Below are 25,450 nucleotides of genomic sequence, written 5' to 3'. Positions count from 1 at the left end.
TGCTTCTGGGCCCAGTTTAAAATGCTGGTTTTAGCCCTTGCAGCCTGAGATGGACTGCTTTCCTGAGAGGATCCTATATATCAAAGTACCAAGTTCAAAGCAGGCGCTTCAGCCAGCAAAACAACCTCAAGTGCCACCAGAAAGTATGTGAGAATGGCTTTGCACGAAAGGTGCCAGGTGACGCCACCCAAGGAGAGAGGTCCAGAGGTTCTCTGAGGATGATTTTGGAGGGGATGAAATCCTTGTCCAGGGCAGCAGATGGCAGCCTTAGAGCTTAGGCTCTGCTAGGCTATGCAGAAGTACAGGCACACACTGTTTTGTACCATGAACTGAGCTCAGTGAGAGTGTGCAGTGACTGTAGATGAGGTTTGCCTTTGTCATGATGGGACTACCTGAATTTACCCATTATTTGCTGGATAGCAAATGATTGTTTATCTGGGAATCAAAGTGGATGGTCTCCATCGGGGATCATTGCAGTGCTCATCTGACCTGCTCTGCATGCAAGGAAAACACCTGCAAACTGTCATTCCTCCAAAATCCAAGCACAGCTGAAGCAAATTTCCTCTTCAGTGCAGTTCAAGAGGTATGTGTACAGAAATATTGCAAAACAGTTCATCTCTTGGATGTCCCTGTCCTTATTTTTTCAGGAGGGGGTGGTTGGACCCTGTAGCTTCATTTCATTGCTTGTGCAATAATGTTATTTGGGGAATCAGCCAGTGGATGGTAGAGCAACAGTTGTGAATTTGCTTTTTGAAAAATTGATTTTTATTAGAGAGAGTGGTCATATAGCATAGTGGCCAAGAGTTTCTAAGCTATGAGTTAGGGCTCCCCTTTCAGATATTGCTCCTTCCATGTGCTTACTGCATGTCCTTAAGAAATCAATTCTCTCCCCGCATCAGCAATACCAGAATAATAACACAGGTCTATGTATTATAATTTATGAAAATTACAAGAAAATGCATGTGACATACTTGGGAAACACTCTATAGACATACAGTTGTACCTCCACGTATGTATCCCTCCGGTTATGTAAACTTCAGGATACGTAAGCGGCAAACCTGGAAGTATATTTCCAGGTTTTTGCCGCACGCGCAGTAGCAGTAGACCACTCCTGTGCATGCGCAGAAGCTCTCTACTGCCGCACAGTGGCGTAGTGTGGGTTGTCAGCACCCGGGGCAAGGCAAGTGAGAGAGAGTGAGTGAGCCAGGTAGGGGCAGAGAGCTGCACACCAAGACTTTCTTCCAAAGAAACATGCATGGGACTTGGCTGGAACTGGCCTGAGTACAGTGCAGTCTGGCACCCATAACCAGGGTTTTTTTTCTAAAAAAAAATGTTTAGGGGTACTGTCATTTTCCTACTCAAATTGAAATACTGCCCCTCAGTGAGGCCAAACTTAGATTCACAAATTGTTTAGGGGTATGCGTATCCATGTTTCCCCCCAGAAAAAAAGCACTGCCCATAACAAAACTTGGCATATTGACCATCACATTTCTCTTAATTCTGACAGTGGCTTTTAGACTCATACAGTAAATGAGATAATATACAATATAGATTTAGACACAATTACTTTAAAAATGTACACACAGTCAAATTGATCATGGCGGAGTGAACAACTACTTTAAAAAAATGTGTTGTCTGCAGATTTCTTCTTTCCAAAAAAAGAGGAAGTGGGCTGGAAGACTCAAGCTGGGCCAGGATGATAAATACTCCTGGGACTAAGATCGGAAGTGGCTCAATAGGACTGCTGACTGCATCACATGCTGCAGGCCCCAATGAGTCTTGTCGATTCCCAAAGTGGTGCAAACAAGCTCCACTTTGCTTTTAAGCTTCAGCCCTCTGATCCGAGATGGGCTACAGTCTAGCTCCTCAAAGCACAAGATTACAGCAAGCCTTGCAGGATCACAGCCTAGATGTATGGAGCAGAACAAACTCACTACAGGGAAAGCCTCAGTCACTGCAGACTGTCCCTCACCATCATGCCAGGGTGGGCTGGGGAGAAAAGTGGCAGCTGAGGGGAATTTACTGGCAGAGCAGCCACGTGGTCCCACTCTCCCTTCTTTCCAGGCATCCATTGTGCAACCAGGTCCAGAAGACGTACCTGCCAGTTGTCCCCCACTGAATGTTTCTCTCTCTCTCTGCCTCCCCCTTTGCTCCCCACCTGACACCCAGCCCTACACAGGCCACCAGGGAGGTCACCACTGTTTGTCTGCTAGCAATGCTCCCTGATCCCTTGGGGAGTTGCCAACCTACTTGTTCAATAAAGGGTCCTTAACCCTCTGCAAGCTTTGTGACAAGGAGTTATGCAACAGGTAATGGCCTCCCTTGTGTGGGGATGAAGCTACAAGGGACAGGACAACTGGGACTAGCCACATGAGCGTCGCTGGGCTGAGCAGGGGCCACCTCATGAACACCATCTTTTACTCTCAAAACTCAATCCATTCTGAATGCTCTTTAAGAAGAGAGAGATGTATAACTGTGCCTCATGTTGCCAGGGTTGGCTGGGAAGGAGTCTTTCTCCACATCCTGGGCTCCACCCTGTTTCCAGCTGGCCTCAGCATGAGACTCTACAGTGGTGGGCAAGGATCTAGCTCAGGCCAGTCTAACGTTTCATACCAAGTGGCCCACAACAGTACTTTTGATTTTTTTTTATATAAGATTTTTATTAAGATTTTTACATTACAAAAAATAAAAACAAACAGAAAAAGAGAAAAAAAGAAAAAAAAGTCTTTCCATCACATTATTTTTCATTTACTTGTTTCTTGGACCTCCTCATACCTCTCTTTTTTGTATTCCAGTTCAATTTATTAGCTCAGCAATTTGTTTCCCTCTTTATTCTACCCAAATCTTTATTCTTAAATTATTGTGATCTTGAAATTTTACTTTTATAAACCCATTTTTTCATATTCTTTTAACCCATTACAGCTAGAAACCTCTTAATTTTAATCCAACATTATTCTAAAGTTCATTAATTTTACAATATCTCTGTAAATAATCTTTAAATTTCTTCCAATCTTCTTCCACTGACTCTTCCCCCTGATCTCGGATCCTGCCGGTCATTTCCGCCAATTCCATACAGTCCATCACCTTCATCTGCCATTCTTCCAAAGTGGGTAGATCTTGTGTCTTCCAGTATTTTGCAATAAGTATTCTTGCTGCTGTTGTGGCATACATAAAGAAAGTTCTATCCTTCTTTAACACCGATTGGTCAACTATGCCCAGAAGAAAGGCCTCTGGTTTCTTCAAGAAGGTATATTTAAATACCTTTTTCAGTTCATTATATATCATCTCCCAGAAAGCCTTAATCCTTGGGCACGTCCACCAAAGGTGAAAGAATGTGCCTTCATTTTCTTTACATTTCCAACATATATTATCAGGCAAATGATAAATTTTCACAAGCTTGACCGGGGTCATGTACCACCTATAAATCATTTTCATAATATTCTCTCTTAAGGCATTACATGCCGTGAATTTCATACCTGTGGTCCACAACTGTTCCCAGTCAGCAAACATTATGTCATGTCCAACATCTTGTGCCCATTTAATCATTGCAGATTTAACTGTTTCATCCTGTGTATTACATTTTAACAGCAAGTTATACATTCTTGAAAGTATCTTAGTTTTGGGATCTAGCAGTTCTGTTTCTAGTTTTGATTTTTCCACCTGGAAGCCAATTTTCTTGTCCAGATTATATGCCTCCATTATCTGATAATAATGGAGCCAATCTCGCACTTTATTCTTTAGTTTCTCAAAACTCTGCAATTTTAATCTATCTCCATCTTGTTCCAAAATTTCCCAATATTTCGGCCATTTAGCCTCCATATTGAGCTTTTTCTGAGCTTTCGCTTCCATCGGTGACAACCACCTTGGGGTTCAACAGTACTTTTGACACAGAACCTGCGGGCTGCGCACCAACCTGTCATGTGTGGGGAAGCGAGGCCAAAACTTGACATCCCGCCCAGCCTTCCCAAAGCTGGCTAAGCGAGGAGCCGGGATTTGGGGAGGAGTTGCAAGCCTCTGGCGGTGTCCTAGAGCCCTCCCAACTCCTCCCTAAAGCTGGCAAGGTGCTAACTAGGCTTCGGGAAGGATGCAGGAGGACTCGAGGACTCAAGGACCCTGTCAAAGCTCTCACACCTCCTTCCCAAAGCCCAGCACCTTGCTTACCAGGCTTTGGGAAGGCAAAGAGAGAGGTGTCAAATGTTGTGGAGGGCTGCCAAAAGTCCTCAACAGCCACATGCAGTCCTTGGGCCATGCTTTGGACTTCCCTGATCTAGATGCTCCTAGGACTCCAGGATAGTCACTCTCTGCCCAGTAAGGTACTTAGGCCTACCAGGGATCACTGCTGCTGCTGTGTTAGCAGGGTGGAGAATGGGCCACCTTCGCTGGGTTGGTCTATCAGGCAGAGTAGTAAGGGGGTGCCATTGCATCATGGCCCCAAAGGGATGGTTGGTACGCACCAGAGCCTATTGGCTACTGCTGCTGCACTCCTCAGCGACACTCTCACAGGTGGACCTGCGGGCCCTCCCAGACATAAAGATAAAGGACCCCTGGACAGTTAAGTCCAACCAAAGGCGACTATGGGGTGTGGCACTCATCTTGCTTTAGGCCAAGGGAACCGGCGCTTGTTCACAGATACCTTTCTGTGTCATGTGACCAGCACACAGAAACACAGTTTACCTTCCCGCCGCAGCAGTACCTATTCATCTACTTGCACTGGTATGCTTTCGAACTGCCAGTTTGGCAGAAACTGGGACAGAGTCCTCCCAGACATACCTAAGTGGGAGGACGTGATCCTGGAATTTAAACCTGGGAGGCTCCTGCATGTGAAACCTGAGCTCTTCCACCTGGCCAAGGCCCCTTCTGCACTGGGAGAATATAGAATGTGGCATGCTCCCCCGCCACTGCACCCATCCAAGTAGCCCCTGCGACTCCCTGAAGAGGATTGCTCTCTCTGTCTCTTTAGAACTTCTTCTGAGTCTAGGCTGTAGGTTGGGCTTCACATGACAGAATACCCCATTAAAAACAAATAAATCACTTCACACAGAAAACGGGCATGTCAGGGAGAAGGCTAGGATAGAACCTGTCACTCCAACATGCTTAGGTTATATGTCGAGAGGCAATTTTTGTGAGGCCCCCCCCTCAGTCAGATATGGTATATAGCCCAGTCACTTCAGTGAAACTAGGCCTCTGGCAGACCCTCAAGCTCCATCCCCCAGTAGTGTCTCTCCCCATGAATAGGAAAAAAGCACAACAGGGTAAGACCCAACACACTCCCGTTTTCCATTCAGTGTGTATCTTTTTTATTGTTTCTCAATTGCAGAGATTCATTTGGACCCTCAAAGAAGAAAAGGCAAGTGGTGAACATCAGGCAAGGAAATGGCAAAGGCTCCCTAACCAGGAAGAGAATGAAAGCATTTTTTTGAAAAAACAACCCCAAAGTTCTCCCACCATGAAAACGGTTAAGAGCCAAAATATTGTCACATTCACAGTATACATTTAAAGCACTCTTATACTACTATAACAGTCATGGAGAATCCTGGGAACTATGGTTTGTCAACAGTGCTAGGAATTATAGGTTTGTTGGGTCATCACACAAACTACAGTTCCCAGGATTGTTTGGGGAAAACCTGACTGTTAAAGTGGTATAAGAGTGCTTCATAATGTTTTAAAGGTATGGTCTGGATGTGACCAGCGGTTATCTCCTCCTGTAAGAGAGCACAGCCTGGGACCCATAGCAAGTTTGTTCATGATGGAGTTCTGCAAAATCAAGGCTGGCCAGGAGTGTAAAACAGCCACTGGAACTGGGAGTGAGAAGTGGCTGAAAAGGGGTTCTTTAGTTTCTACCATGGTTGAAGAAGAATGTGGCTGGAATTAAGATTTATCCCAGGCAGAAAGTAGAGAACACCCATCCCTTCATTTAATACAAGAGTTAGTGGAGTGTTTCATCCCTGGCTGGTCAACTGAGTTTCCCTTATGAGCGATTCCAGAATTTCTTCACAGATATAGAGCGCACGGGGGACATGGAAACAGCCTGCAAAGATAGAGATGGGGAGGAATGTAAGGGGGCAGGATAAAAATGCTTTAAATAAATGAAACAAGACAGGGATCCTGTCTCCCAAACACCCTCTTTTACTGCATTTCCCTAACCACAGCTTGGTGTGGGGGCATTAAAGTATTGCAAGTCATGTGTCTTAAGCAAGTGAGCCAGCAAGGTTTAGTGGCAGAAGCAACCCAAACAGGAAGTAGATTTGGAACCATCAGGGGCAGCTCTTGGCTCATTTGAACAGCTGTGGAGAAACTTCATAAAAATGAGGGAAATGGTAAAAAGAAGGTTGAAAAGGAAGTCAAGCAGTCATTTGTCTAATCCAGGCTTCCTCAACCTTGGCCCTCCAGATGTTTTGAGACTACAATTCCCAGCATCCCTGACCATTGGTCCTGCTAGCTAGGGATCGTGGGAGTTGTAGGCCAAAAACACCTGGAGGGCCAAGGCTGAGGAAGGCTGGTCTAATCTCTCCAGAATGCCTGCAGGTTACTAAAAAATCACAACAATGGAAGTTTAGCTAGCAGAATGCATATTACAGATCAGAAAAAATACCACCAAGGCTAAGAGGATTCCAGTGTGGCAAATCTTAAGATGCAAGCCTAACCCTATTGACCTGGGAGTAAGCACCACTGAACTCAATATAAGCTATTTCTGCGTAGACATGGTTAGGATTGCATAATTTGTGCATGAACAACACAAATAGTTTTTTGGGGGAAGCATACTTGCTTTGCTTCAAGAGGCTCCCCCATCTCACTGAGGTGTTTCCATTATTTTGTGGTATGTTATCCATTTCCCTTTGCCTGTCATCTCTTTTCTGTGAAAAACTTCTTGTGGTGAAATCCATACAGGTGTCTTTTGGTGCAACCTAGGTTTGCATTTATTCCAAATTCTTAATATGGCAGTTCAAATACAGTGATTTTTAAAATCTACATTAACTTTAACTTTATTATATCACAGATATCCATGCCATCCAAACCTTAGGTCATGTCCTATTTCTAAAGTCCTCTCCCTTCTCCATGTCAACCACTCCTTTATCCACATTAGACAACAGGCTGCAAAATACATTTCTCTGACTCCTGCCTTGTCTGTGGTGGGGGGAGCATTCTAATCTGCCATAAGGCACCAGTTTTCATATGCATAATCCCTCAGTCTATCCATGAATCCTTTATAAAAAGCTGATTTGTTATCATTTGGAGCATATATACCTAGATCCAAAATCATTTTTCCACAAATGTTAATTTCCACCCCAATAAATCTACCTTGTTCATCCAAAAGAATCAATTTTGGACAAAATTGGGAATGTATATACACAATATAACTCCATTTCTTTTCTTTGTTCCTGCAGAAATACATTCTTCCCCTAATTTCTTTTGAATCAAATATTTTGTGTCCTTTTTCCTAATAAGTGTTTTTTGTGAACATCTTAAATCTAATTTCACTATATTCAAGTGATAAAATACCTTTTTCCTCTTTTGTGAAGCATTTGCCCCATTTATATTCCATGTTAAAATTTTGTAATCCATAGTCAGTCAAGTTAATTTGTCACCTCTATACTTGATGCTCCCATTGCTGCATCTTAAGTCTCCTCCATTTGCATATCTTTAATATCAAATTTAAATCTCTCCACAAATTCTCTTGCTCTCTGTACTGTATTAAGTCAGAATCCTTCTGCTGCATCCTATCTAAATTGGATTCTTTTCTGTTTAAGTTTATCTGTTAAGCTGTATTCTTTTCTTTTATGTAGTATCTTAGACGGAATTTCTTTCAGCACAGTCAAATCTGTATCGTCTCTAGGTGTTTTTTATCCTAACAAATTGGACCAAGACATCTCTTGGAAGTTTATTTTTTCGTAGTGTGTTGATTCTATAAATTTTATCCAATTCTGCTTCCATATTTCTAGCCTCCTTTTCCAGAAATTCCACCAGTAGTTCCTTAACTTTATTCCTGATTACTCCAATATATGACTACAGCAACAAGACTGCTATATGCACAAAGATGAAAAGATAGTCCTACCCACTATAGAAGAATGGCTGATGAAATTATTGGATCTGGCTGAGATGGCAAAGTTAACATGTTTTAATTAGAGAAAAATCATTACATTTGTTAAGGATTGGAAATTTCTTAAGGACTTTTTGCATGAAAGAGAAAATGAACTTGTCAGAATCTGAAGACTGAAAAAATACTGGTATATAGAAGATAGGATGGTTGGATTTTAAGGAATAAATATTATATATAGCTGCAGGACAGAGAGACAGAAGTCCTCTTACTCTTTTCTATAGTTCTGTAGTTTTTCCTTTCTTCCCCTTTTCTCTCCCTTTTTCGTTTTTCAGGTCTCTCCTTTCTGACTTCGTTCTTTTTTAGACTAAGTAGCTGTCTTAGTATATTATAAAATGTACTTTGTAATGGGTATGTGTTTTTGTAGTATCTATTAACAAATATCAATAAATAAGTTAATTAAAAAAGAGGCATTCCTTCCTGTGTGAGGAGTTGAGCCATGGGGCCTGCTATCTTTAGCTTTCATAAATAATCTAGATGTGTTATAAACAAATAGCACTTAAATCAAGAGCACGTTGGTTGCCTATGAAAACAAGAGTAATAGTTGTAAAACCTGAAAAAGTTGCAGTCCTAATGGGGATATTGCAATTCTCCCTCAATGTCCTTGACAAGTTTTGCATGCTGATAGTGCTATAGAAGCATTAACACTTCAAACAGGGCAGTAGTAGTTTCCCCCTCAAAGCCCTATGGATGCATAAGGGCAGACTGGTCATAGGGGAAGCATGTCATTTTATTCCAAAAGCAGCAGGTGATCCCAAGAGAGCATTTACTTGAGGCAGGTATATGCTGCTGTCTCTTTCTGCCCGCACTGCTAATTCTAGGTAGCTGTGAGTGGGTGCTGGTTATCAGTAGCAAAGTGAACACACATTCTAGAGCCACTCTTGTTACACTGCGCTCTGCATTCTACCACTGAGCTTCAGTACTGGAAAAAGGCCTTGCAGGTGTGCCTTGCTGACATTCTTGCTCAGATTAAATCTTATTACTGCCCCCCCTCCCCAACCGTCACAATTAAGCCACCACACAGCCTCTTTACCTTTGAATGGCCCTCCTTTGATTGTGAGAGCCACCTTGCCCTCCTGGCTCAGATAGCCAAACCATTCACCTGCCTGTGGGTCACTGAACTAAGAGAAGAACAAGCAAAGATGGTGAAACAATATGCATATCAGATTATAAGACGATCTACAGTGTGAGATGTGAGCTATGGAGGGGTTTTAGGTTCCTGGTGCCACTCCCATAGGTTAGGAAGCTGACGGTCACCATATTGACCAGTGGAAGCTGCCTTAGGCTGCACCCAAGCAGCACCCCGCTCTGCAAGGTCTCGGGCACCGCTTCTTTCCCAGCCCCCAGAGCCTTTGACCAGGAAATGCACTTTCTTCAAACCTCATCTCACCACCTCTCTTCTAACTTAATGGCACCCCCTGCCCTCCATGGCCAGCCTTCAAGCTTACCTTGGCAAAGGCATATTTAGCCACTTGGACAAAGCGTTCCAGGAGCTCTTGGTCTCGAGTCTCAGCAAAGCCCATCAGAAATGCAATCATGGCTTCTGTGTGTGGCCACCAAAGCTTCATTTTCCACTCTAACTGAAGAAGAAAGAGGGGAAAGTTGGGGGGTGGGAGGGAACAACCCAAGAGATCCCAGGAGGAGGGCAGTTGTCAAATGCATGGTGAATGTAGGCTTTAGGGTCCAAGCTTCTGTACCTGCGTTGGGCAGAGGCCATCCACATCCTGGAAGGCAAAGAGTCCACCATGTTCAGGGTCCCAGCCCAGACGGAATGGCTCCTTCATGAACTTCTCCACAGCCTGGGCCACGAGGTCCGAGTCCTGCTGGCGCTGCGCGTAGCGGAGCAGGAACCAGCCTGCTTCAATCGCATGGCCTTAGAAACAAAAATGGAGAAGAAACACCCCAGTGCTGGCTCAGAGTTCTGGGGCAGGCAACCTACTGCCCTCAGACTAATTCCATGCAGGGGGCGGAGGGAGGGAAGGAGGGAGGGTGATCCATCCACTCAGCACTGGCACACAGCTCCCGGCAGAGAATGCTGAGGAAATGCAGCCCTTGACAGGAAAAAATGGCTCCCACCCCATCCCAAGGCAGATTGGTTATTTTATTTCTATATCACTTAATATATATAAAATATCTCTAATAAGTAGACAGAAATTTGACATAACAACAGACAACATACACAAAATATTACAAAAACACACATACAGAAATGTTACAGTAATACAAAGTTACTAATATATAAAAATCATTATCAATTCATTTTCCTTTTGATACACCTTTCCTCTCCATCTCCAGTAGGCCTGGGTGATGCATCAATACATCGCCCAGGACCGGTATGAGGGGCAGACAGCAATGGCAGCTTCACTCAGTGGTATATTACAGGTGAAACAGCCTCCTCCTCAGTTCCTTAGCCACCAGTGCCCAGCGCGCCAAGGGAGAAACAAGCTGCAGCCGGGCACTGGAGGCAGAGGGACTCAGGGGCAGCGGCAGTTTCACCAGCGATATCCTGCTGAGTGAAGCTGCCATCCCACTTTGCCCTCAAACCGGCGCAGAGGGAGAAACATGCTGCATCGGAGAGGGGCCAATACAGCTTGTTCCTCCCTTCACTTCTTTAAACTGCTTGGTTGAGAAGCATACATCTGCCATTGCTCAGCCAGGCAGTTTTATGGAGCCCCCTACACGCCACTGGCTTGCACCTGCTGGTGGCAGGATGGGGACTCTGTGAAACTGTTCCTGCTTCCCAGCTGAGCAGCCTCTCTCTCTCTTGCATAAATTGGGGATGGGAGAAAGAAGACTGTCACAAGGGGCAAGGGGGCTGTGGAGGCAGGGATGCTAGTAAGGATATGTGCCAGGGTCTAGGTGCCAATCTTTGCAGTATGAGAGGGTAGCTATCTAGGCTGCACCACTTCAGACTGCAGAGAACGGTGTAGTACTTTTGAAGGCTCCATGTAAAGACTCCCTGCACGTAGCAAGTGAGCACGGCTAACAGTAGCCCTGACGTGCCAACCCCCACCAACCTGGCAACCTCCAAATACTTTGGAATATCCAACACCCCCCCAGCCCCAGCCCCAGCCAGCAAAACCATACTGGTTGGGGCTGATGGAAATTGTAGTCCAAAACATTCTGGTGCAGAGGCGCCGGCTTCTCCAGAGGATTGAGGGGACCTGATGCAACGTTGTGCAACATTGCAAGAACCAGGGGGCAGAGCAAAACATCCTCTGAAAATTGAGGGGGCTGACATTGGGGGGATGTCAAAATCGCCTCGGCCCCTATGTCTTATGGTGGGGGCAGGACATACCAGGCTGGCAAAATCTGAACTAGTTGGGCATAGCCAGGATTTTTGTTTGGGGGGGGCAGAACCTCAGTTAGCTATGTAGTTTTATTGATTTTTATTGATTTTGGGGGCAGCTGCCCCTCCCTGTCCCCTCTTGGCTAAGCCCATGACTAGTTACATTAAAAATATGGCCCCTGCAATCTACAGTGGTGCAGTGCAGAGTTCCACCACCTGATCCTGTGCAATACAGGGCTGGAGAATGTGTGGACCTTGAGGTGCTGCTGGGAGTACAGTTCCCATCGTTCCTGACTGTTGGCCCTGCTGGCTGGGGCTGATGGGAGTTGATATCCAACATCTGGAGAGCTACAAATCTCCCAGCAATGGAGTGCAATGTATACACCAGCCCAACTCTTCATTCAGGACCCTAACCTGTGGGTCTGACAGAGATATTTTCAAACTTTGCTCTACTGCTAAACAGGCTAGAAATTTGTTTGCTAAAAATCTAGATTCCTGGGGTTCTGGCTAACATGAAATTCCTCAGCAAAATATACGCTGCTGCACTTGACTCCCAAAGCATCCTGGCTCTTGGTCTCTTCTTACCAGGATTCTGTTGTCTTCCCAAACACCCTGGCAACTCCTCACCCTCTTCAGAAACGTTCTCCAACACAGCAGCACCATCCCTCTGTAGCGAAATAAGAATTCTATTCTAAAACATACCAAACGAAGACAAAAGCAAAACTAAGGGGCAGGGGGGGCCGACCATTCCCACCCCTTTACCTGCACGTGCATGAGGATTCGCTGAGCAGACCAGCCTCCCAGCTCACTGAACCGGCTTGCAGCCTCTGCATCTCCTTCTGACAGCTGATCCACCAGGTTGAGGAGCATCATGGGAACAGCCATGGAGTCATGTGGGCTTGCCCCCGCCAGCAGTGGGCGTCCCAGCTCAGAGGGATCCTCCCTCACCCAGTGCACAATGGCCTCCATCATTGCCAGGGCTTCCCTCTGCCAACAGGAACATCGTTACAATCTACGAAAATACCCATTAGCCAAGTGGAAACCTAAGGCTAGGGCTGGTCTCACTCCCACAACATCCATGCCTGGAGTCAGGTTTCCCTCTTCTCCAAGGGACTCAGCAGGCCTTGGCCAAACTCATTTGCTCACTGCTCAGGCTTCATCACGGCTGATCGGCAGGGAGGGTGAGAGAGAGCAAGTGAAGAAGCCAGAGAGATGACCAACAACCAACCACTCAGCACTCCTCCAACCAACAGAGATATGCGTTATAGTAGAGTTCCACTACCCAAGAGAAAAGGGTCGCTCTCATGTGTTGCTTGAAGGCATCTGGTTGGCTAGTGTGGGAAAGAGGATAAGGATGAAGTAGGCCTTTGGTCTGATCCAGAAGGGCTCCTCTTCCGTTCTTAAGCGCTCTTCTACGGAGGCAGAGCAGAGCCATCATGGTTAGTGAGCAATGATAGCCCTCGCCTCCTCCAAGAATTTGTCTAATCCTCTTTTAAAGCCATCTAAGTTGGTGGCCATCACTGCCTCCTGGGGGAGCAGAGGTTCACAGCACCTCCCATGGACCAGTACTTTGGACAAGGGTTAACCCTACACAAGAGCAGACTCAACCAGCTGACCAGCCTCTTCCTCTATGTAGATGATGGCTATTCTTCTTCTAGTTCTATCAACGGAACTCCAGTATCCATAGAGACAGGAAGACGTGCCTCAACCGCAGCACCATGAGGTAAAATGAGCTGGTCTCTCCACTCTGGGCCCAACCCTACAGCTGCGGTTTTATCAGCCATGTGCTAGGAGCTGTACCATAGCTTTGGGGAAAGGGTATTTTTGCTGAGGTAATAATCAGAGGGAGAAGAGAAGGAGGATAAACAGGTTTAGATGCCCACTGTTCATATAAGGAGGCAGGCAGGCAATCAGGACATCTGTATCCAGCTCTCCTGACCTCACCTGGTAACGAGGTTCCCCAGTTGCTCGTCCAAGTTCATCCAGCCCAAGGACATAGAAGCACTCGCTGAAAATGGTGCGCTGGATTTTCACAGGGCGCCCATCACGAGTCAGGACAAAGGCACACTTCTGTGATGGTGGGGCCACTCGCGCATGCTCTAACAGGAACTCCCCACCTCAGAGAAAGAAATAGATTTGGAGGAAGGCAGCTCTGCCCCTCTCTGCTACTGGCAACCAAATACCCAGAGCACTTGGGCCAAGACCCCCCACCAACTTTTTACACTTTCTCCAACTGATCACAAGCAGGGATTGAGCTATGAATTGGGAAGCCCCAGTACAAATTGCCCCTCTCCCACAGGCGCAGTAGGTGGCCTTAGGCAAAATCTCTCTGCCTCAGGCTCACTCTTGGGGGGCGGAATGGCTTACCATACAAGGAGTACTCAGTTAACAGAAAAGGCTAACTGATTAGATTGTGATGATGATTAATTGTGGGGGGACAACCCCTATAATCCCACCACCATTCCAAAGTATCAGAACTTTCAAGAGTCTCTCAGCCCTCATCTCAATTCCCTGCCCCAGTCCACACACCACAGACCTCTGTCTGCCCACCCAATATTATCCCTTCTTTGCCTTCATTCCCAAATCCCATCCCTTCTGTACACAAGGTGGAAGAAGTTACCTGCTCGGGCTGCCTGCAGGAGTTCAGGGCGCCGGAATCTTGGTACTTTTCGATACAGCCGACTGTACATCCACACCTGTTTGGGAAGGGATGGAGAGGTAACCTGGGCCCTCTAGTCTCATGGCAGACATCTGCCTTGGCTCAGCCAGGGATGAGGACACTTGCTCACTCCAGCACTCATCAGCCCCAGCCAGCAAGGTCAGTGGTCAGGGATGATGGGAATTGGACTCCATCCGTTCCTGGAGGGCCACACCTTTCCTTTCCTTGGCTTAAGCCCCGGCACTGATGCCTGCCATTCAGGGTATGAGCTGTGAGCGTGGCTCTCCACAGTGATGCGCAGGCCTGGCCTGTTCTTAAGGAGACAGGTGCTGGACCTCAGGCTGGCTTGGAAATTCCTCGTGCAAAAACGTTCCCAATATGGGGGACTGATGGGGGAGCTGCAGTGTTGAGGCATTCTGCACATGCTCAGAGAGACTTGTGCCATTTATTTATTAAATTTGCTTTACCTGTTCATTCCAAGCTTTAAGGCCAGCACTGAAACCAGATTCTGAGGCCAACTCCAGGCAAGCCAGGTTCCAATCAAGCCTTGGCTGGCTTCAGAGAAGCTGGCCCTCCCCAGCCTCATTTCCCACCCCAGCCCCAACCACACAAAGGTGATCCCAACAGAAAATCTAAAAAAATTTCCAAAATCCACAGCCCCTGAGGACCCCTACCTGCCGGCCTTGCAGCCAAACATATTTCAAGTCATCATAAACTTTCCCATCCTGGCCCAGACATGTAAAGAACCCCCTAGAGAGAAAGAAGAGGCAGGGGTGAGAACCAGGAGGGGGGGCACAATTTCCTAGAGGAAAGGATGAAAGCAGGCCGGGCAGAGAACTACTGACTAAAGAGGAACTTGTCGTGGGGCGTGGCTGAGTGGGGCTCCCCATAGCCCCTCAGCCAGCACAGCAAATGGCCGGGGGGGGGGGTGGGAGTTGGAGTCCAAGGAGTTTTGGAGATTCCCCCAGCCCTGGCCTGCGAGAAGTAAGACAGGAAGCTGCCTCTGGCAGCGTCAGGAGTTAGAGCTAAAGCAGGCGCAGAAAACGTGGAATGCCTTTAAGAGGGCAGGCAGATCTGCTTCACAGAGCACCATCTGCCAGGACATTCTTCTCCGCAAGCCCACAGAAATGGAAGGAGAGCATATCTGGGGACAGCAGCATCTTGCCCACAGCTCACATTTGTTTCCATGAAGCTTGCAGAGGAGAATTTCCCAGTGGAATGTCATCCATGCTGGTCCAAGGAGCAACAGGGAGCCCTAAGCTCCGGGTGGTTGCTTTCAAGTCATGCATGACGTCACGTGTGAGTCAGGTGGGCACAGCCTCCCGAAAATAGTGGGCTAAATGAAAAGGGTTGCCAAGTCAGAGGTCCCTTCCCCCCTGCATTAGAGGGTAGATTTGTCTGCCTCAGGCCACGTGAGGGGAGGGAAGGGGAAGTATCTCCTCGCATCTCAGTGGTATGTTCCACCCCCCCCCCCTTTCTGGGAAGGGCTCCCCTGTTTCACATACCCTCTTCCCCCTCCCCATTTGGGTCGATTTCCTTAATGGCCTGTATAGCATCACTATAAACATAACCTCCCCCCCATGTCGTGAGAGGGAGTCAGTGTGGTAGGTACAGGACTGGACTGCGGGAGAGCCGTGTTCAAATGCCCCCTCAGCCACAACCCACGCTGGCTGGCCCTGGGGCGACGGGGGGGGGGCCTAGATGAATAGACAGGCAGCGATCCATCACCCGTATTCCTCGTCGTGCGAATGCTGAAGCCAGAAATCCACCACGGCGTCCAGCTCTCGGGAGATGCGTCCATGCCAGCTCAAGAGCGACGCCAACTCCATCCTCGCTGCTTCCTCCAGCGGCGATCCCTGTAGGGGCGCGAAGGTGTTTCTGGATCAGCAGAGTCAGCCCGTCCCAGGATCCGACCCCGAGAGGGGAGGGGAGAGTCCCGAAACGCGCTGCCGCTGTCCGCGGGAAACTAGCATAAAACCACGTACAACGCCCACCCCCCAAAACTTAAAAATTTACAAAGTAGGGAACTGCTGGTCATATGATTTGCCCAAGTCACCTGACACTAGCCCCACCCTTTCCCCACGTGGGGGGGCGAAGACCCTGATTTGTTCCTTTTCCTCTGTTTCCATTTGTTAACCCTACATCTGCCGTGATCCGGCCCAGAGATCGGCAGCAGGAATCCCAGAACAGTGATCGTGACAAGAAAAGGGCAGCAATGAGGCACAAAGCATTTAAACGCTCCCAGGAAGCCTTCCTGACTCGGGTGGCTCCCCGCTGCCTCCTGAGGGACTGCTGAGCGGAAGGGCCGAGGGGCGACGGGGAGCAGGGACGACCCCAAAGGCGGCTGCGTGATGTCACCGCTATTAGGATGCCCCGCTCGTACGTCAGGGGAGGAATCCCCCTTGGCAGCAAAACCCATCAGCTGCCGCCCCCGTCCCAGGTGAGCTCTGGAGAGAGAGGGCGGTGCGTGTGCTTTCCCTCTAGGACCACATGGCTCGTTTCAAATATATACCACAGCAAGGTGCCGAGGCATCCAAATAATCTTGCTGCCAATCTGGGGGAGGTGGGGAGGGACCCCCTGCTCTCTCCTACTTACTTCAGAGCCACGTTTCGGAGCTGGGGGGCGACTCCATGCGAAGGAGGCCTCGCGTGTCTTTAACACTTAGCTGAAAGCAGGAATTTAGTTGCTGTTATTTTACTTAACAGCATTTATATAACACTTGATTGCAGTCAAACCTCTAAGCAGTTTTAAAAACATTAAAAGTATCAATAAAAACAAAGAAGGATAAGCAGGTGATTAAAATTATCAGCAACAAAATATCAAAACATGTAACTTCTACATGTCTAGATAGGCTTTCCCAAAGCAAAAATGTTTTTAGCAGGTACTGAAAAAAGTGCAGTAAAGGCGGCTGCCTGTTATCAATAGGCAACAGGCAGGGAGTTCCAAAGTGTAGTTGCTGCCGCACTAAAATACTGATTTTTCTTTCAACTGTGGAATGAGTATTATGTAGCACCTGCCACAGTGCCAGTTCTACAAATAAAAGTGGTCTATTGGACATGTGTCAGGTAAGGCAATTGTGCAAATAAAAAGAATGCAGACTGAGCTTTTCTCAGCCCCGCAGCAGGACAAACTGCCCCACCAGGCCCCCCCTTCTTTTATGCAACTTTTAAAGATGCAAGAGGCTTGTCTTCCCATGAGGAGGCCGTGTAAAAAGAGGACTGGGTTCCTGCCAGGGGCACCATCTGGGGGGGCTGAAGCCCTCCCCCCAAATTTTCAGAGGGGCCAGACTCTCAATATTCTGTGGCCTACGAAGGGCCTCACCCAGCCTGTCTGTAGCTGCACTGGGCCTTGTGGCCTCCTCCCGTTGTGTGACATCACATGTGCATGTTGTGCACATGATGTCATGTGCTTGCTCTGCCCCCCACCAAGTTGGGTGGAACCGGTGCCTGTGGCTCCAGCTTCTTTTAACAGTGGTGCAGAAAAGGGAAATGCAGCAGATGTAGCTTACACAACAAGCTGCTCTGGCTGAAATTACCTGCACAACAATTAAAGGTGAAGGAATAGCGGTCCTCCTTTCTGTTCACCCTACTTCCTTTGCATTTGGACATCCAAGGAAAGGCAGGTGGTCTACCAAGATATCCCCCCCCCCCCATCTATGTTCCCATGCAGGCTTGTACACGTGCTGTGGTGCAAGGGAGGTCACTCACTATCCTCTGCCCCGTTCACTGGATGAATGTGCACATGTGGCAAAATAGATCCATGCACATTTGTCACACATGATGGTGCACACAAGACACATTTGTGTGCCTTAAACAGCACCAAATAACCATCACACACTAACTAATACGGTGCACAATTATCTGGGAAGTTCTTGTGTGTAGGACACATTGAAAGTAGTTAGAGCATCCTTAACTGTTCCTCTGTGGTCTCCCCTACGATCAAAATGTAGTTTGCAAATTCTGTGAGGCAGGGCCTGCCTGGTCCCTGGGTTTTCCCATATGTAATGCTTTATAAAGCTCCATGGCCTTTCTACACTTAACCTTAATTATATAACAATGCACATATTGTTCTTCTAAGATTCAACCTTTCCCCACATTCCAGGTGTACAGAAGCACATTTAGCTACCTAGTAGTGAGGAGAATACACAGCATTGGCAGAAGGTTGTGGGGTGGGGGTGGGGCAACCTCGGATTGTTCCAGAACTGAGCCAAGCTAGGTTTCCAGGGTCAGTGCTTCTCAAGGCATTCCTCACACATCAAAAACAGGTATTAATATGGCATTCCAGACTGTGTTACAGTATATGTCTGAATTCACATGCATGTCCAGCACTCACATGTATTCATACCCCCCCCAAGATTTAGAATCTTTTGCTAGAGTTATAATGTGTACCCATTTACGAATATGTGTTTGCCTCTATCCCTGCTTAAATAAAACTCCTGACACCTAATATTTAATTTTGTCCTGAGCTGGCGATCCTAAAGACCTCTTAAATGCCAGATGGGCAACCCAATATTTTTTAGAGGCAAACAAATAGCTGTACATTAAGAGTCTTGAGACACACATTAACAAAGCTTGGTTTATTATATGAAATGAAAATGAAGGAATATACGAATGCAGTTTCAGAATCAGACAGGAAGGGAAAGGGCTGCCCAACAAGAGAGTTGGCAGGCACTCGCTAAGGGCTGAAGAAGACTTAGTTTGTGCCAGCAGCAGAACCTGCTCACAGCACTCGCGGAATGGTTTGTTAAAACCCGTATGTGCTTGTATCTGAGCATGGGCAGGGTGCCTTTTATTTCTCCCACCGCTTGGATGAGCACAGCCGGGGGGGGTGCACCTTGGGCTTCCTCTCCCCCCTCCTGTGCAGCTGCCGCCTGCTCACTTCGCCTTCCCTTCTGGACCCGGGCCAGGCCGCCACTCCCTCCGATTGCTGGTGAAGGGGTGGCAAAGAGGGGCAGCAAAGCAGGGGGTTGCAGTGGGGTGGGAGGGCCCTGCAGGGAGGGCTGTGGGCCTCAGCAGATGCCCCACGATGCGGACCCTGCATGCCCGTCCCCCCCCCCCATGGTTCCAAGACTAGGTTAAGGGTCAAGGGCGACGTTTCCTGGAAGCGCCCAGCACCAATCTCCGCAGAACTGTTGTGAGGATAATAGCACCTGTGAACAGGTGTGTGAATCTGATCTGATTTCTATGGTTTATTTCTGTAGATCTTAATAAGCATTAAGATTGACTTAACTATGACATGAGATTCTCCATCACGATCCTTGCTTCGCCTGGGCACAAGCCGGATCCCACCGGCCTCACCTGAAAGCGTGGCCGGAAGGCGCAGCCCCGCGCCCTTCCTCCTCCCCGGCGCCGAGAAGCCCGGCAGGAAGGCGCGCCGGCCAGGAGGGCGAGAGCCAGCAGCTGCCAGGAGCCCCAAGCAGCGCCCTTCCTTCTTCGGAGGCAGTTTGAGGGAGGCTGTGCCGCGCCGAGGTGGCTCGGGGGGGCGCACGGCCGGGGCCGGGCTTCGGGGCCGAGGTCCGGGCGCCCGCCCCGCGGACTGAGCAGGGGACCCCCACACGCCTGGCCGCGGGGGGGTCTCGACGGAGGCTCCCGCTCCAGAGCTGCTCCCGTAGGGCTGCTGCTCCGCCGCCGCCGCCGCCCTCACCCGCCCGTCTCTCCGCAGGTTCTGGCGCAGACGCCCCATGTTCAGACGTTCCCACCTCAAGATCCTGCTGATCGGCAATTCCGGGTAAGCACAAGGGGCGCCTGGATGGGGAAGGCAGGCCCGCCGGGAGAGCTGGCCCCTCCTCGCCCCCCGGCCGGGCTCCGGCGGCTAAGCGGGTGTCGGGGCTCCCGGCTGGCGGGAAGAGGAAGGCTTCCGGGGATCCTGTCCCCGTTTGGCAGCCGAGGGGTTAAGGCGGCAGGTGGACGGGGCGGAGGGGGCGGCGCCGCGAGGGGCAGGGGCAGGTGCAGCCCGTCCGGTGCAGCCCGGTCAACGCGCGCGGGGAGAAACTTCCGCGAGGCTCTGCTGCCTCCGCAACCATCCTCGCGGTATCCTCTGTAGCCCAGGCTGGGAAGCGAGGCGCCCACTTGAAGAAGTCTTCTTGATTCGCTCCCCGAGCGCCTACTAAGTCTCTGCTTCGCACGGGCAGCGAGATCCCGGCGCGCTGCACGCCGCTCTCCTGTCCCACCTCCTTCAAAGTCCTTTAAAGTACCTGCAGCAAGTGGGACCACGTGTGTACCACAGGCAGCTGAGAACAGGACAATTTTGTGGGGCGCAGCTGTATTAGACCAGCTGTTTGTTCCCAGAATTAAAGCAGATGGAAGAGGCAACACCAAATAACTAGAGGCCAAGTCAAGTGACTATTATCCTATGGACACAGTGGTATTACCATTGCCTGAACCCGGAGAGCATCGATGCAATAAAAAGGTGCTTTTTAAGAAAAGAAAAACCTGCAGCCTGTATGTTTTATGCACAACTGTGATTTGTTCTCTTCACATTATTTTGCCATTTTAAATATGTTGCATAATTTAGACTGCAGGAGTACAACCCTCTTGAACTCAGTGGGATTTACCTCTGAGTAGACAGGTGCAGGGTCAAGCTGCAAGTCTGCATTTGCTAGTCATGGGGAGCTAAATGGAACATGAGAACTTACTGCATTTTTATTCAGCTTCCCCTCTAGTCCAGCATGCTTGGAAAATTAGCATAACTTCACAAGTGTTAACAAAAACACCTGTACATCAAAATACTCAGAAAAATGTGCTTGCTTAACCTTCCCCCATCAACCTGACTCTGAAGAGCCTGGTAGCAGCTGCTGTTGCAACTAATTTATTAAGTAACCACAGCTTTATGGCAGTGTAGTAATAAACCTTACTGTATAATTATAATTAACACTCACCTTCAACTTTTTATAACCATTATTTAAACATAGTGTAGTTTTTATGTATTGAGTAAAATAATTTGGTTATTTCCATTATCTGTATCTAAACTCAAAAGGGGCCTTAGTATGTGTTTAAGATATTATGAATGCATACAACTGTCCAATGCAATGAGGATTTAAGATTTCTCATTTACCTTTTATGCCAAAAAGTAAAATAGTTAGGTTTAACCTTTATCTACCAAATGTGAAGAAAAACATACAAGAAGAGTAGGGCTCAAACACTGCCAGACACAGTGCATGCAAAGCACTGAGTATCATTTTGAAACCATGTCAGTTGTTTGAAATGATTAAGACAAAAATCAGTCAAACACAAAGCTTTGTACAAAAGTGACCCAAGTAAAAAAAGGGCACCATCAGAAAAGGCTTCTGGAGAATTTGTACATGCAATGCCAAAGCATTTTGATGCAAGATATGCTTTTGCCATTGTTTGATTTTAAGCATGTTTTACCAAGATGACTTATTCTGCCTTTGGAGTTGCATCAGGCATTCCTTATGCCTTTTTCAAACCTTTGTACTCAAAAGGCCAACTGAGCCTCACGCAGCGTGTTTCCTACAGTAGCCAACTAGATATTCCTCAGAAGGCGACAAGCAAATCACCAGACCTTCCCGTCCTGCTGCTGTGCCCCAGTGACTGCTACTCAAAAGGCCTTCGCCATCTTACCGTGGGATTCCCCACTGCTGCCACCAAAAAGGCTTTATCACAAGGCTGTGTGCATGTGTGCAAGAGGCCGTTCAGGAGCAGAGAATCAGCTCCACCTCTGCAGCCCTGTGCTGGTTGATGAGGCGGCGGGGTGGGGGGGAGGTTACCGACTAGACCTCCAAATTTAAAATGTCAACCCTTCTCCGTTCCCCGCAGGGCGGGCAAATCTGCCCTGATGAACCAGTATGTTAACAACCGCTTCAGCAGTCGCTACAGAGCCACCATTGGAGCAGATTTCCTCAGCAAGGAAGTAAACATTGATGGACGCAAACTGACCGTGCAGGTAGGCTCAGCAGAGGCTCACTGTTGGGCAAAGATCGCCCCGTAAGCTCATCCCATGTTACCCATTAAAAAAACCCTGTGCTCCAGCCTAGGGCAATTTTAGCAACCTACTCCATTTCCAGCTCCCATAATCCCTAAGCCATTGGCCATGCTGGCTGAGACTGGAGGGAGCCTTAACACCACCTGGAGGCCACAAGTTCCCCACGCCAGGTCTAAAATTATCCTATATGTGCCTTATGTGGACAGAATGGCACCCTTCATGCACAAGATGGAGGGAGCAGTAGCAGGGATCCAATTTCTGTACAAGCACCTATTTCAGGAAAATATTTAAAGGTTTGTGTGTAAGGAAGAGAATCTAAAATGGGCAAGTGGATTGACGATTGTGCTCAGTGACAATTGTGGTGGCAAATAAAATACAGGAAAATGGAACAGAATGTTCTAGAAAAGGGGTCCTCTGGCCCCCTCAGTATGAGCACCCCAAATCTGCTATGTTTCGTTACAAGTGCCTTGTTTTAGCTTTATTGTGGCAGCCTTAAGAGAGTCAATAAGATACAGGCATTTGTGGACTAAAGCCTGTCACCATGAGACATGCCCCGGGGGGGGGGGGGGCGGTGCCACGAGCATATTACAACGTGGACTCTAGCTATTTGCTAAAAATCAGTTCTTAGTTAAAGCAAACACCCTTTCCCTTCTAGAATTAATGTTAATGACAATGCTGAATTCTTATTTCCATTTCTTGTTCCCCGATTTGTACAGAAGCAATATGCACAACTAAAAAACTGAAATTCCAATATTGCTGCAGTCCCAAATATGCAGTGGCCCAACTCTCATGAACTAACACAATTCTCCCTTGGGCTGCAAGGTCAACGAAACGCACCTACACTTGGCCCTTCCTGTAAGGAGCTTACCATATGGCTTCCAAAGTGATCTTCTATCTATGCAAAAACTTACAAAGCTAGACCAGGTTAGCCTCAAGCTGAGAAGAATTTACACCACATGTGTTCAGATCATTCTTTGGGATCATGTTATCAATTGTTCCATGCAAAGTTTTATCAATTCATAGACAATAATGATGGCCAGTGCCATACCAACAGGGCAAAATTAAACACCATCCATTCAAAAAAGCAAAAGAAAAAAAAATCAAGAGCATGGCAGAAAAGGCACCTTTACAGCAAACACTCCTGATCAAAGTGCATGTACCAAGATAGGCCCCCCCCCACCCCAAAGATCCTTTACAATGCTAGCAGCCAATTTGGCTTGAGAAAAGGCTTCTAACCCATATAGCAAAGTAGTCGTGTCCGTGTACAGTACTGCACCACGCAGACCCAAGTTCTGTGACAAAGCTGAATTCAGCAGCTTGTGGGAAGCATATTCCTGTGGTTTCTCATTTTGCACAATTGTCAGTTTCCACTAATCATAGGAAGCAACATTCAACATGACAGGGCTGCAGTCCCCATCTAATTCAGTACTTTTTCTGGCTGCTGGTTTAATCCAAGATTGCCAACTTTTATGGCAAAACAGCACACCACAGCACTCGTTTTCTGGGTGCCAGTCACAATGGGCAGCTGGCACCTGAAATGTATAAGTATGGATCATTCTTCTGCACTCCCAGCAATGTAGCTGGGGAGATGGGGTTCAAGAAAGCTGCTCCCCTTCAGCTCTCCATCTCTTTATAGCCATTTGGTATTATATACATTCTGATGTGTAGATTAGTTCGCTGTTGGCAGAATTGTGGCAGCCACTCAACCCTGGTCAAACATGGTGGAAGAATCCAGAACATCAATTGAATAAAGAAACAAGAGACTCTAGTCCACACCATCATTTGGCATGGTATCCCCTGATGCCCCCAGACGACAAAACCTATGCTTGCTAACCTTTGTGAGAACCAAGATTAATGGAGGCAAGTCACCAAGGACCCAGGGATGTCTTGAAATCAAGGTCTCAGCTTCTATCCCTTCTTGCACCTAGATTTGGGACACAGCTGGTACAGAAAGGTTCCAAGCACTGGGGACTGCCCTCTACCGGGGGTCAGACTGCTGCCTTCTCGTCTTCGATGTCACATCCGTCAGCTCTTTCCAAGCCCTGGAGAAGTGGCACAAGCAGCTCCTGTTGCAGATTGAGCCAGAGGAAGAGCCCACTTTCCCCACTGCTGTCATTGGGAACAAGATGGACCTGGAGAACCGTGAGGTGGGGCAGAGGTGGATTTAGGGGAGTGCCACTGGTTCACCCACACTGGCTGCCAAGCTAAGGGGGCCCTGCAACAATAGCAAACAGCGGAAGGCGAGAGGCGCCACCCCCACCCTCCAGATTTTGGCATTGCACAGTGCACTGCTGAAATTTTAAAGCCCAAAGTCTGCCACTGGGTAGGGCTCCATATGAAGCCATGCGCAGGGCACAAGTCCACATCCTGTATGGCTCTCAGACATATTGGGTTGGAGTAGTTAGGGGTCAGAACTCTTTAGGGGTTCTGTTAGGGGGCTGTAAGAACTCTTTGCAACGACTCAAGGAGACGGGGAGTGGACAGAAAGTTCAGGGAATATTGTATCCTAATGAACAGCTTCACCAGAGGACTTTGGCATAATTGTCGAGCAGAGATGTAGAATTTGGTATCTGGGGAAGAATTATATTATCTTAAAGATTTGCTCTCATTATGTACACTAAAAAGACCACAAGCTTTTTGATTAAGAGCTGCAGATGGAATTGGGAAGAGAGCAGAGTATGCCCAAGCCCTGTTTTTGTCCAGGTGTCTTCTGAGGAAGCAGAAATGTGGAGCAAGCTTCATGAAGCCAAATACTTTGAAACCAGCGCCAAGGAAGCCACCAACGTGCAGGAGGTGTTTGAGTGGGCCATACGGGCCGTACTAAAGAATGTAAGAAACCTCATTTTCAGCCCTGCCCTTATAAGGCCCCGACAGACCACATACCTTTGTGATTGCTTTTATCCCTAAAAACAAAAACACCTCTCCCAGCTTTCAACTTTCTTATAAGACAAAGTCCTTCCCAACAGCCTGCATCTCATGCCCTCTGCCCATCTGCATCAACCACTTGCCCCCTCACCACTTTTCTTTTTGTTTCACCTCAGCGGAGGGTACCTGAAGAGCCACAACCGGACTCAGTTCACCTGGAGACCAGGCCACCAGAAGGGGCAACCAGAGAGAGGTGTAGCTGCTGATCTGACCAAATACAGATGGGGAGATTCCTTCTGTCTAAGGGGTGGGCTCTTCATGCTCTGCAATCCCGAAGGGTGAAAGTGCAACCCCACAGAACAGCCCCAAGGACATTTGGCAAGGCTGCAGCACACAGCTTCTGGAGCTGGATCCCAAGGCAGACCTTTGTTCTCTGGATGACACAGCCTAGCACTTGGGAGAGCTGGATCATATCCCAGGCTACTCTTCCCAAGCACATGGAAATAAAGCTGAATGCCAATATTGTGCTTTTCAATGGTGAAAACACTTGTGTCCCAGCCCTCCCACGAGGGTAAGAGGGATCTTCTCCCAAAAGGTAGC

The 25,450-nt window shown here is 47.9% G+C and overlaps 2 protein-coding genes and 1 long non-coding RNA gene across 8 annotated transcripts in view; 2 read left to right on the top strand and 1 right to left on the bottom strand.

The window, feature by feature from the left end:
- The window catches only part of LOC310752332, a 182,761-nt gene extending 181,901 nt beyond the window's left edge, over window positions 1-860 (top strand). The window contains exon 2 of the long non-coding RNA XR_014542910.1: window positions 421-860. This is a non-coding gene — a long non-coding RNA (uncharacterized lncRNA). The remainder of the gene's footprint in view (window positions 1-420) is intronic.
- Window positions 861-5,273: 4,413 nt separating this feature from the next.
- Window positions 5,274-16,433, bottom strand: RENBP (renin binding protein). The gene is made up of 10 exons (XM_083592402.1): window positions 15,772-16,433; window positions 14,718-14,793; window positions 14,005-14,080; window positions 13,329-13,501; window positions 12,147-12,371; window positions 11,970-12,051; window positions 9,793-9,968; window positions 9,544-9,675; window positions 9,129-9,216; window positions 5,274-6,028 (listed from the first exon to the last, which is right to left on the bottom strand). The coding sequence occupies exons 1-10, from the start codon at window positions 15,870-15,872 to the stop codon at window positions 5,940-5,942; spliced, it is 1,218 nt and encodes a 405-aa protein (XP_083448528.1). The 5' UTR covers window positions 15,873-16,433; the 3' UTR covers window positions 5,274-5,939.
- On the top strand, window positions 13,040-25,370 carry LOC310752322 (ras-related protein Rab-7a-like). 6 transcript variants are annotated; one of them, XM_083592439.1, is made up of 6 exons: window positions 13,040-13,107; window positions 19,706-19,771; window positions 21,820-21,946; window positions 23,914-24,132; window positions 24,632-24,814; window positions 25,027-25,370. In XM_083592439.1, exons 1-6 carry the CDS (start codon window positions 13,103-13,105, stop codon window positions 25,114-25,116), a joined length of 690 nt encoding a protein of 229 aa, XP_083448565.1. In that variant the 5' UTR covers window positions 13,040-13,102; the 3' UTR covers window positions 25,117-25,370. The 6 variants fall into 6 exon arrangements, with proteins under 6 accessions (XP_083448565.1, XP_083448569.1, XP_083448568.1 ...); XM_083592443.1 differs by having other exon boundaries at window positions 13,042-13,107; window positions 24,689-24,814; XM_083592442.1 differs by having other exon boundaries at window positions 13,101-13,216.
- The last annotated feature ends 80 nt before the right edge of the window (window positions 25,371-25,450 follow it).

This window comes from Podarcis filfolensis (genome assembly GCF_964270895.1).
Source record: "Podarcis filfolensis genome assembly, chromosome: 17".
In the NCBI taxonomy this organism is placed as follows: domain Eukaryota; kingdom Metazoa; phylum Chordata; class Lepidosauria; order Squamata; family Lacertidae; genus Podarcis; species Podarcis filfolensis.
This window is presented reverse-complemented; position numbering and strand designations above follow the sequence as displayed.

Coding starts and splice junctions, on each gene's coding strand:
- RENBP (XM_083592402.1), bottom strand. CDS start 15,872: ATGGAGTTGGCGTCGCTCTTGAGCTGGCATGGACGCATCTCCCGAGAG. Junction 13,502..14,004: donor CCTGCAGGCAGCCCGAGCAG/GTAACTTCTTCC, acceptor TCTTTCTCTGAG/GTGGGGAGTTCCTGTTAGAG. Junction 9,217..9,543: donor CTAAATATGCCTTTGCCAAG/GTAAGCTTGAAG, acceptor TTCTTCTCTTAG/TTCAGTGACCCACAGGCAGG.
- LOC310752322 (XM_083592439.1), top strand. Junction 19,772..21,819: donor CTGCTGATCGGCAATTCCGG/GTAAGCACAAGG, acceptor CGTTCCCCGCAG/GGCGGGCAAATCTGCCCTGA. Junction 24,133..24,631: donor TGGACCTGGAGAACCGTGAG/GTGGGGCAGAGG, acceptor TTTTTGATTAAG/AGCTGCAGATGGAATTGGGA.